This window comes from Spinacia oleracea, chromosome 3 (assembly GCF_020520425.1).
Source record: "Spinacia oleracea cultivar Varoflay chromosome 3, BTI_SOV_V1, whole genome shotgun sequence".
NCBI lineage: Eukaryota > Viridiplantae > Streptophyta > Magnoliopsida > Caryophyllales > Amaranthaceae > Spinacia > Spinacia oleracea.
This window is the reverse complement of record NC_079489.1, coordinates 65,697,931-65,710,275: the sequence shown is the minus strand read 5'-3', so window position 1 is coordinate 65,710,275 and position 12,345 is coordinate 65,697,931. Positions and strand designations below refer to the sequence as shown.

Genomic DNA, 12,345 nt, shown 5'->3' with positions numbered 1-12,345 from the left:
ATTTGGGCATATTTATACTAGCCCCCAAGTGTACCTACGATTCTAGTATTTTCTTGCAATGTAGGTGTTCTTGGCATATTGCTTGCGTTCCTCATAATTCATGAGTGACAAATTATGGAAGAATTTCGATTTTGCTGGAGTTAATTTTTGATTAGGGAATTTTTGCTCAATATGAACTTAGTACCATGTTTTTAGGGAACAAAAATTGTATGACTCCATTTCATGAGCGGAATGCACTTTTTTAAGGATTGGTGTGAGTGCCAATTTTGTTAAAGGTATAATGCCTTACTGTTGTATCGTTGATCAGCATGTCTGACGAGTCGTCACCGCCCTCTGGCGGCCACGAGGAGCATGGCATGACGCATCAGTCCACTGGCACGGGACCCCTATGGGTGGGTCCCGAGTACTACGACGGTCGAGACCTGCACTACGACTTGGAACATCACGTGACTACCCGCCTTCACGAGAGGAGGGATACTACAGTTCGCGGCTATGGTGCAGCGACGAGCGAGACTGTCTTCGGTTACCTGAGCTCGGACGCCCAGGCTTTGGTGAGGGAGAGTTCGTTGTTCCCGGTGGTTGACACTTTCTGGGAGATACTGCGACTCAACATCTCCCTATCTTTTCTGCGGTCGTTCATGAGGTGGTGGTGGGATACCACCAACACTTTCCACTTTCCTTGGGGTGAGATGACGTTTACTCCCGAGGACTATACGGCTTTGACGGGCTTGACCTTTAGAGGGATCCCCGTTCGTCTGAGGTCAGATGGCCCGCTGCCGACCGTTGCTGAGGGTACTAGGCTCATGGGCTCGTGGCTGGGTGAGAGATTGCCTTCGTACCAGGCCCGTGGGATACCCTATGCTGACCTGATGTGGGCCTTGGAGCGTGGGGTGGAGGAGTCGTCTTTGAGACAGGCCCGACTGTTCTACCTCCATTTTATCACTTCCACTTTTCTGCCGGGTCCTACTGACACCTTTGACCCGAGGTGGATAGGTTTGGTGGAGCACGTGTCTTCGCTGGGCGACTACTGCTGGGGCGATTTGGGCTATGCGACGCTCGTAGGCCAGATGAGTTTGGCGGTGCGAGACTCGGACCCGCGTAGACATCACTTTGTCATTGCATTGGCGGGAGTGCCGCGTTTGATTGAGGTGTGTGCCTAGCTCTCCTTTTGCTTTCTTGCATTTATTGGGCCTTTTTCTGATGTATTATTATTTTTTTTCTTTTATAGCTGTGGGCCTTCGAGCATTTGCCTTGGCTGGCTCCCCGAAAGGGGCAGAGGCCTTTGGAGTACCCTGTCGGTCGTCGTTGGGGTTGGAAGAAGAAGCTGACGGCGCGTCCGCCGCCCGATACCGTGTGGGATCTTATCCGGGACGGGAACCCCGAGCATGTGCAGCACCTTATCCTTTATCTCGTATTTCGTTATTTTTTTTGTTTCTATGTGCGAGATCTGATTGTGTCTGTATTCACAAAACAGGTGGCCTGGACCCCATGGCTCTCCTTTAGGGGTTCCTATGCTTCGGTTAGGGATAGTTATGCCCTGAGCCAGATGCGGGTTTTGTTTATTGGTCGCCGTGACCCTGTCTGGTACCTAGGAGAGCGGGTACGTATGCAGACTGTCGGAGTCTTTTCGGTGCCTCAGCCTCCACCTGCCACCATGCTGTCTACCCGTTCGATAGGCGAGGCGTGGAGGGTCCATTCGAGGACGGGCGTGTCGGCGACGGAGTTGGTGATAGCGGGAGCTAGCTATAATCAGTTCATCCAGGATTCTCTTCGTCTCCCGGAGCCCGGCGCTGTAAGTTGCTCTTTTTCTTTATTGATTTTTTACGGTGTTTTCATGTTCGTGCCCATGTGTTTATGTTTACCGTGTTTTGTGCAGGAGCATCTTGACCCTTTGTTAGGGGGATGGGTGCCTCCCGATGCTCGGATCTCATATATTGGGGAGAGTGGATCCGAGGTTGTGGAGACTGTCCCGGAAGGTCGGGTTTTCCATGCTCCGCTCCCTGAGGGAGTACAGGCGGTATGCACCTTTTATTTATGCATCCTTCTTATTTTTTCGGTTTTCTTTTGTTACTAACATTCCCATTTCAGGTTCCGGCCCGTACGGCCAACACGATGGTGGGGGTGATCAACCGGTTGAAGTCCGCGTTGGTTCGGGCCCGATCTGCACTTTCTTGCAGGAGCCCCCGCTCTACTCAGGTAATGTGCCGTTTTTTTTATTTGTACCTTTTATTTGGCTTTCTGTCACTCACTTTCCTTTTTTTTGTTTCTGCAGACGGGGACCGGACGAGCCAGGGCCGAGGACGCAGGACCATCGGGCGGGGGACGTGGCCCTGAGGAGAGAGAGAGAGTACGACACTCGCCCCTACGGCATCGCCGTTCTGCTGTGGGGGTGAGTTCTTCTGGGGAGAGGTCCGAGCCGGAGCGTAGGCGACGTTCCGTGTCGATGGCTCGAGAGCCCAGCCCCGAGTCGCAACCACAGCCTCAGTTTTGGGGCGATTCTGGTTGGGGGTCCTCACACCACGGGGGGTGGAGCGGATGGACTGGCGAGGCTTGGAGGCATGAAGCCGATGACGAGTCTTAGGCTTGCTTCTATTTTGTATTTATTCATTCTTGTATTTCGCATGTATATATGTTTTATTTATTTTTGCGAATTTTTGGTGCAAGAATGTTTTGAGCCTTCCATGGGCTTGCTAGGTTTGCCTTTATCAACTGAGGCCTCAACACATAGCATTATGACGGTATAAAGTTTCTAAACCAACGATGAATTTTGAAAAAAAAACAAAGAATTCCATATATTGTTCTTTAATAGAAAAAATGAGTTCATACAAGAGTGCACACATATTTAGACTAGCCGACTACTTCGGGGGAATTACATATGTATGTTTTCTTATGTCTACATTTGGGGGTTCCCTTTTTTGCCGACTCGTGCCATACTCCTTTGTTGGGTTTGCTCCTGAAATATTTTTTGTGTCTCCGTTTTTCGTTCTATTTGGCCTTGCTCGTGCATGGGTTAGGGTATAGTGCCCTTTGTAATATCTTTTCCTCTTGATGTGTTCCATGACTTTATTATTATTTAATTTTTTATTGGACCGAATCCTTGGTAAGGATTGCCTATGTATCTTGTCAGAATCAGGTCGCGCGTAGTTCTAGCTATATGTTTTTTTTTGAAAGGGGTGTTCATTACACGTCTGCTACCCCCCCAAGTGTTCGTGCTTCTTTTGATGATCCGAAAAAGGAGTACGAACACTTGCAGAAGCGGGAGAATTGGTGGCAAGAGAGAATGACGCCCAAGCTTGGGCGTTGGGAATATCGGCGCCCAGGCCTGGGCGTGAAAAATAACAGCGCCCAGTCCTGGGCGTTGAAACTGTGTTCTTCGCCCTTTCTACTTTAGCGAGTCTTATGCCGTTTGGTTAGAGTAATGCGCAGAATGCTTGCTTATGAGTATTAATGTGTATTATTAGATGCCTTAACTCCGGACTGAATTTTATTAAATATAGTACTTTTTCAATTGGTCTAAATTCGTGAGGTTGGCGAATTCCGCTCCATCTATGTCAGCCAGTTGGACCGCTCCGCCAGGAAGGATAGTCTTTACAAAATATGGTCCGGTCCAATTAGGCCGGAAATTTCCTCGGGGGTCCGTAGTAGGTGCGCGGACTTCTTTTAACACAAAATCGCCTTCTTTGATATTTCGAGGTTTGACTCTTTTGTTGAATTGCCTTGCGATACGCTTTTGATACACTTGCACGTGATGTAAAGCTCTCAACCTCCGTTCGTCTAAAAGAACGAGCTCGTCGTACCTAGCTTGAACCCAATCGGCCTCGGGTAGCTTGCTTTCTAGGACGATCCGGAGGGAGGGAATTTCCAACTCTATCGGTTGAACTGCTTCCATTCCGTATACCAAGGAGTAGGGTGTTACTCCAATGGAGGTGCGGATTGAGGTTCGATAACCCCATAATGCGAAGTGTAATTTGTTGGGCCAATCCTTATAATTTTCGGCCATTTTTTCGATTATGACTTTAATGTTTTTGTTGGCCGCCTCTACCGCGGCGTTCATTTGCGGCCTGTAGGGAGAGGATTTATGATGTTTGACATGATATTTTTCGAGCAGGTCTTGGACTTCGGCACTAAAGTGGGAACTTTGGTCGCTTATGATTTCATGTGGAACCCCGTATCGACAGAATATGTTCTTTTCTAGGAATCGAGCTACATGTTTGGCCGTTAATTTTGCGTAGGAGACTGCCTCTACCCATTTAGTGAAGTAGTCAATTGCGACTAAAACGTACTCGTGTCCCCCTACGCCTGTGGGCGTTACTTTTCCGATTATATCTGTACCCCAGGTAGAAAAGGGCCATGGGGAAGTGAAGGTGTATAGTTCCGAGGGAGGTAAGTGGTTAAGGTTACTGAAGATTTGGCATTTTGGGCAAGTTTTCACAAAGTGATGGCAATCGGTTTCCATGGTGGTCCAATAATACCCTGAGCGGGATATTTTCCGGGATAGCATTTTTCCGTTCATATGAGGCCCACACACGCCGTTATGGTATTCTTGCATTAGTCTTTGGGCTTGGTTTTGGTGAACACAAAGTAACTTGATTTTATTCGGCGTGTATTTGTACAATTCCCCAGGATTATGCTATATTGCGACGCGAGGAGGCGTAGGGCCTTTTGTGCTCGCGGGGAGGTGTTTGGGGGGAATTCCCCACTTGTTTTGTAACGAAGGATGTCCGTATACCATGGTTCTTCTTCGGTGTTTTCAGGTTCGGAGTCTATGGCACAGCAATAAGCCGGCTCTTTTCTTCGTTCGACTCGAAGGGTCATTCCGTCCCATTCATTCGGGATGTTGAGCATTGAAGCTAACTTTGCTAGTGCATCCGCGAATTGGTTGTCGTCTCTTGGTAAGTACGTATACTCGATTTTTTCGAATTGCTCGACTATTTGGTCTAAGTGAGCTTGGTATTTTGAGAGACTAGTGCTTCGGACCTTCCATCTTTTGGATATATGGTTGATTATTAGGGAAGAATCCCCGAAGACTTGTAGATGTTTGACTCCGAGGCTAACTGCGGCCTCTAGCCCTACTATGCAGGCTTCATATTCGGCGGCGTTGTTTGTGGCTTCAAAGTCAAGTTTGACGGAAATTGGTATATAGGCCCCTTCGGGACTGACTAGGAGAACTCCGACACCGCATCCCTTCTGATTGGATGCGCCATCGAAGTATAGTGTCCAATAGTCGTCTCGTATCATCAGAAGTTCCTCGTCAGGGAGGAGGTAAGCTTCCGTGTTTTCCTCATTCGTAGCATGCTCGGCCAAGAACTCGGCTACCGCTCTTCCTTTGATTGTTTTTTCTGGCATGAATTTTAGGTCGAACTCTGAGAGCATGACTAGCCACATGGACAAGCGACCGTTTAGAGCGGGCTTTTCGAACATATATTTTAAGGGGTCTAGTTGTGACACTATATGAACGGTGTGGGCCAATAGGTAATGTCTGAGTTTTTTGGATGCCCAGACGAGGGCGAGGCAGGTTTTCTCAAGTTCTGTATATCTCGTCTCGTACTGTATGAACTTCTTGCTCAAGTAGTAAATGGCTCGCTCGGATCCATGTACACACTGTGAGAGCATAGCTCCCGCTGCAGTATCCGTGACGGTTAGGTATAGGCGTAAAGGGATTCCAGGCAAAGGAGTGGAAAGGACGGGTGATTTGCTTAGATATTCTTTGATTTTATCGAAGGCAATTTGGCATTGTTCATCCCATTCGACTTTTTCTTCTTTTCTTAATTTTTTGAATATTGGCTCACAAGTCATAGTAAGCTTGGAAATGAACCTACTTATGTATTGCAGCTTTCCTAGGAAGCCCCTTATCTGTTTTTCAGTTTTTGGTGGGGCATTTCGGTAATGGCTTTAATCTTGGATGGGTCAATCTCGATTCCCCGCGTACTAACAACATATCCTAGTAATTTTCCAGAGGTTACCCCGAACACACATTTTTGTGGATTTAGTCTCATGTTATATTTCAAGATTCGGGTGAAGAACTTTCTAAGTGTCGGGAGGTGACCGTGCCGGTCTTTAGATTTGACGATCATGTCATCTACATAGACCTCGATTTCTTTGTGTATCATGTCATGGAGTAACGTGGTGGCCGTTCTTTGATAGGTGGCCCCCGCGTTTTTCAAACCAAAAGGCATTACAGTGTAGCAATATGTACCCCAAGGGGTAATGAAGGTTGTTTTTTCCATGTCTTCTTCTGCAATAAGTATTTGGTTATATCCTGCGTACCCATCCATAAAGGAGAGAAGCGCGTGTTCTGCGGTGTTGTCTACCAATATGTCAATGTGAGGTAGAGGGAAGTCATCTTTGGGACTGGCTTTGTTGAGATCTCGAAAGTCTACGCACATTCGCACTCGTCCATCTTTTTTAGCTACGGGGACAATATTGGCCACCCATTCTGGGTAGTTGGAGACTTTTATGAAGCCGGCGTCTAATTGTTTAGTGACTTCTTCTTTTATTTTCAAGGCTATCTCTGGTTTGAGCCGCCGTAGCTTTTGTTTTGCTGGCGTCATTTTGGGATCTAGCGGAATCTTATGCTCAACGATTTCTCGATCTATTCCTGGCATGTCTTTGTAGGACCAAGCAAAGACACCCTCGAATTCCTGCAAAGTGGAGATTAGATCGATTTTTTCAGTGGGAGTTAAGGTGAGCCCAATTTTAATGATTTTAGGATTTTCCTCTGTTCCAATATTTACCGATTCTGTGTCCTCAATTATAGGAGTTTTGCGTTCTTGTTCATTTACAACTTTTATTAATTCGGTATATTCCTCTTCTGGCTCTTTTTCGTGCTCATTAGTGGCGAGACATTCTGCATTACTACTCGGATTTTTAAGCGGCATATACTCGAAGGTTTTGTTTATCTCATTAAAGTCATGAAGCATCACATCAAAAAGATCTCCCAGAGTGGATATTTCCGGGTCTAAACTAGTTTTGGGAGGGGTTACAATTTTGCGAGGTTCGGACTCGGAGTCGGACTCGGATTCAGACTCTAATTCTTCGTACATTGGACCCTCTCCCGCAGATATCTTGAACTTCATTCCACGAGCATTAGTCCATTTGAAGGTCTTGCGCCACCCTCGTTGGATTTGGTCAACCTTTGAGGGTGATGGAGCGATTAGTTTAGTGGGATCGAACAATTCATCTTGAAGGGCCAATGCCATAATTTCTGTTTCGTTCCTTGCTCTTTTCTTTTCTAACCCAAACAGTAGCCCGAAAGCATGTGACGTTGTTGGCATAGCGTGGTTCTTTGAGGCGAGTGGCCTTTGAGAACGTAGAGGGTCGTGTTCCAGAGCATGCATCTCTTGGGTTTGTGCGACCTCTAGGAATAGATGTTCGGGATATGCTACTTCCATTGCGATCCTTGATGGCTATCACGGGTAGGTATTCAGGGGCCCTGCATTATTGTTGTGGAGTAGGGGACACATTAGTTTATTTCAGGAGTCGTTTTTTAGACATTTTATGACTACCCTTAAGTCGGACTAGTATATTTGGACTACTATGTGTGCACTTTGAACTCTTTATATTTTCGAAAATCTTTGCCCGTGTGACATTCATAGTTATTAGCATGCTCGGTTTTGGTGCCGAACATTGTCGTCATAGGAGGCCTAACAACGACACAAAGAGTTATTTATTTTTATATTTTTTAGTCGCTTTTTAGAATCGAGTGCCTTTCATACGCCCTCGCAGCAATCTTTACGAATAGTTTTTTTTTGCTACGTATATTTTTTTTGCACGGGCACCGAGGCTGCTGCGCCTGACCAAAAGGCCAGGCAGCAACTTCAGCGCCCAGCGAAGGGCGTGAGAAATATTGGCGCCCAGCCAGGGGCGTTGAAAATGCGTCCCTGGCTGATTCTCGTTTCTTGTTTGCGTATACTTTTTGTTTATGCGACTTTGATTTTGCGTGCTTGCCTAATAACGTCCTTTACGCGTAGTGCAGCGTTTGTGGGATTCGTTACGGGCCATCCCGAGCGTCGCTTATTTTTGTGGCTATCGTTCGGGTTTGCGGAACACGTATCTTGGTATAACTCTTTGGCCAATTGGTTTATGAACGTTTGGGCAATTTTTAAGGTCGTTGGTTTTCTAGCATTATTTGTCACCCACAATCACATATTTCGCTACACATAACTAACATTACATCATGAGGCAAGATAATAATATGTCATGTAGTTTATGATAGGCTTCTATGGGTAGTATTTACGCCGGCTTGGTACCGCTTCTATCGCAGATCCAACACATGCCCCGGTCGAGGTAGTGCCTTCAACAGACGAATTTCGCCCAAGAGGCCAATCACGATGTAAGCCAAGTGGGCATGCACCAATGAGAGGGACCTAGTGGGCGAGCGATTGGGTTTGAGACGGGTGTACTACTAGAGAAGGTGCCGAGTGGACAACATTCGAAGCGTATGCACCCCCTGGTTGGCGATGGGTATCCTTAGTCCCAACTCCCTAAGGGCCAAGATTCGTTATGCGGTTCTGCCCGTTCACATTAATATGCTGATTTTCAGGTCATCCCAACTTGATGGAGAAATAAACGCGGGGTAGGATCGTTTCACCCTTCGGCTATTTTGATTACCTACGAGCACGAGTATTTCCTTCACTATCCCCAGTGGAGTCGCCACTGTGAGGGGGTCGAAAAAGCATGAGGCTAATGCGTGACCTCGTCCCTCGTGGTTGTGACGTTTCTTTTTGTCAAATCAAGTGTAATTGGATTTCCTATGAGTTTACACCCAATTGACTAGTAATATAGGAGTCGCCATTCAGTTTTTAACGACAATGAGAAAAACTGACAAAACCCGGTTATCGTGACATAAAGGGAGTGCAATTATGTTTGACCACGACGGCCATAGGTTCCCTTGTGATCCCTGGTGTGGGGATCTCTCAACGTACACCCGCAGGGTAGAGATTGAGGGTTTGGGGGACTGTAACTACCGAGATGAGTACTCGCTCTTCGATAACTCCAGAGGCAGGATATCCTTACTAGCTCAGCATAAATAATGGAAGGGACATGCGTTAACTATTAAACTAATCTGAATCGATTTTAGCACTAAATAACACATAATACTAGATTGATCGCGATTATCTGATTTAGATTGTTTTAAGGGACCTAGCATGATAGTTCAATTTCCCAAAATATTATCTTTATTAGGCGTGATAGAACAATCAGATTAAATAGTTTAACAGTTTTATAAAAGGGCGAGGAAAGCAATTAAATCATGCGAAGGGACACATTACGACGCACCCTTGAGAGGTGCGTCACGGTTCTCAGAAAACTAACCACTTTGGCTTTGCTATTTCTCCTTTTATTTAACGAATCTCAAGTTTCCAGGCTTAATTCTTCAGCTACAAGGGACAGGATACGTTCTGTTCAATTTTTGGATCGATAGCGACAGAACGCGGGATCAATTTCGCAGCGTGAGGCTTAGGCTTAGGGGTTGGAGTCAATACTCAGAATATGAATTGTGTGTTCCTTTCACGTCGAATTTGGGGCTATATTTATAGAAAAGAGTTCGTGGAAAGATAGAATTTTAGAGCTCTAATCCAAGAAGAATTAGGAAAGAACACGTAACCAGGTAATTTCAACGCCCAGTGCTGGGCGACGAAGATTTCGGCGCCCAGAGCCAGGCGTTGAAAATAGGGTCTGGGCCGTATTTCCTTGTCAGATTTAGACTCGTGGAATACGGAGTCTTTGAGACTTATCCGAGTCTTTTAGCGCGTATTAACTTTATGACGGAATGCGTCTGGGCCCGTTACGAACTCTAGGCTCGTTAGGATTTTAATTAATACGTAACTCTTATTTTCGAATCATATTAGGAATAGGATTCCTCTTGTAATTTCTATCTCATTTAGGATTTATGTTGGAGTGCAACACCTAATTCTGACAGGTTTCTATCTTTTATGACTTGCCACTTTTAACAACTACCCATTACGGCAGTTACTATTTTCAGCAGGTTTCCATAAATAGCAGGTTTCTATAAATAGCAGGTTTCGGGTGAAATGAAAAGGGTGATTGAGATTCGTTATTTTATAGGAGATGCGTTGCCAAGTGGAGATTTTATGTTCTCATCATCGAACCTTCCCTTTTGGGAACGGGGACAAAAGCAGGTGTCTACAGGTAGGTAGCCTCGCTTGGAGTCTGCCATATTGAACCTTTCAAGCACCTTATTGATATAAGTGCTTTGACTAAGTCCAATCATCCTTTTAGATCTATCTGTGTAAATCTTAATGCCCAGTATGTACTGTGCTTCTCCTAGATCCTTCATCGAAAAATATTTCCCAAGTCAAATCTTGAAAGAGTTCAACATAGGAATGTCATTTCCGATAAGTAATATGTCGTCGACATATAATACTAGAAAAGAAATTTTGCTCCCACTGACCTTCTTGTATACACAAGATTTGTCTGCGTTCTTGATGAAGCTCCTTGATGCTTGCTTTAATCCGTAGATGGATTTCTTATGCTTGCATACCTTTTTAGCATTCTTTGGATCCTCAAAACCCTCAGGCTGTGTCATAAACACAGTTTCTGTTAAAAACGCCGTTTAAGAAAGCGGTTTTGACATCCATCTGCCATATTTCGTAATCGTAATATGCAGCGATTGCTAACATTATCCGAATAGACTTTAACATTGCAACTGGTGAAAAGGTTTCATCGTAATCCACACCGTGGACTTGCCTGTAACCTTTTGCAACCAATCTAGCTTTGAAAACTTCTAGTTTCCCATCCTTGTCCTTTTACAGTTTGAAAACCCATTTGCTTCCTATGGCTTGGTAGCCATCTGGAAAATTGACCGAATCCCAAACTTAGTTTTCAGACATGGAGTCTAATTCAGATTGCATGGCTTCTTGCCATTGCTTGGAGCTAGGGCTCGTCATAGCTTGTTTGTAATTCGCAGGTTCATCACTTTCAAGTAATAGAACTTTATGGCTCTCGTTCGTCAAAATACCTAAGTACCTTTCCGGTTGAGACCTATATCTCTGCGATCTACACGGGGTTACATTTCTAGATGGTTCTTGATTCTCACCAGATTATTCTAAAGATCTATGAGTTTCATCCTGAATGTCATCTTGAGCATTCTCTAGAGTTTGTTGTTCGACTCGAATTTCTTCGAGGTCTAATTTTCTCCCACTTGTCATTTTGAAAATGTGATCTCTTTCCAAAAAGATACCATCTCGAGCAACAAACACCTTGTTCTCAAATGTATTGTAGAAGTAATACCCTTTGTTTCTTTTGGATAGCCCACAAGGATACATTTGTCAGATTTTGGTTGAAGTTTGTCTGAAATTAATCGTTTGACGTATACTTCACAACCCCAAATCTTAAGAAAAGACACATTTGGAGGCTTTCCAAACCATAACTCATATGGAGTCTTTTCGAAAGCTTTAGATGGAGCTCTATTTATAGTGAGTGCAGCCGTGTTTAGTGCATGTCCCCAAAATTCTATTGGAAGTTCGGACTGACCCATTATTGATCTAACCATGTCTAGCAAGGTTCTATTCCTCCGTTCTTCCATACCGTTCCATTGAGGTGTTTAGGGAGGAATCAATTCTGATAGAATTCCACATTCTTTCAGATGGTCATCAAATTCATAGCTCAGATATTCACCGCCTCTATCAGACCGCAGTGCCTTAATCTTCTTGCCTAATTGATTCTGTACTTCACTCTGAAATTCCTTGAATTTGTCAAAGGATTCAGACTTATGCTTCATTAGGTAGACATAACCATATCTACTGAAGTCATCGGTGAAAGTGATTAAGTAGCTGAAACCACCTCTAGAATTTATACTCATTGGTCCACATACATCTGTATGGATTAAACCCAATAGTTCAGTTGCTCTTTCTCCAACTTTAGAGAAAGGTTGCTTTGTCATTTTCCCAAGGAAACATGATTCGCACTTACCATAATCCTCTAAGTCAAATGGTTCTAGAATTCCTTCCTTTTGAAGTCTTTCTATGCGCTTCATGTTAATATGGCCTAATCGACAATGACACAGATAGGTGAGATCTGAATCATTCTTTTTGGCCTTCTTGGTATTTGTGTTATAAACTTGTTTGTCGTGATCTAATAAATAAAGTCCATTGACTAATCTAGCAGATCCATAAAACATCTCTTTAAAATAAAACGAGCAACTATTGTCTTTTATTAAAAAGGAAAATCCCTTAGCATCTAAGCAAGAAACATAAATGATGTTTTTAGTAAGACTTGGAACATGGAAACACTCTTCCAGTTCGAAAACTAGCCAGAGGGCAAACGACAAATAATAAGTTCCTACAGCTAATGCAGCAATCCGTGCTCCATTTCCCACTCGTAGGT

General features: G+C 44.6%; 1 protein-coding gene across 1 annotated transcript; it reads left to right on the top strand.

The window, feature by feature from the left end:
* The first annotated feature begins 853 nt into the window (after positions 1–853).
* LOC130469744 (uncharacterized) lies at positions 854–1,743 on the top strand. Its single transcript, XM_056839200.1, has 4 exons — positions 854–1,148; positions 1,229–1,411; positions 1,475–1,584; positions 1,677–1,743. Exons 1-4 carry the CDS (start codon positions 870–872, stop codon positions 1,741–1,743), a joined length of 639 nt encoding a protein of 212 aa, XP_056695178.1. The 5' UTR covers positions 854–869.
* The last annotated feature ends 10,602 nt before the right edge of the window (positions 1,744–12,345 follow it).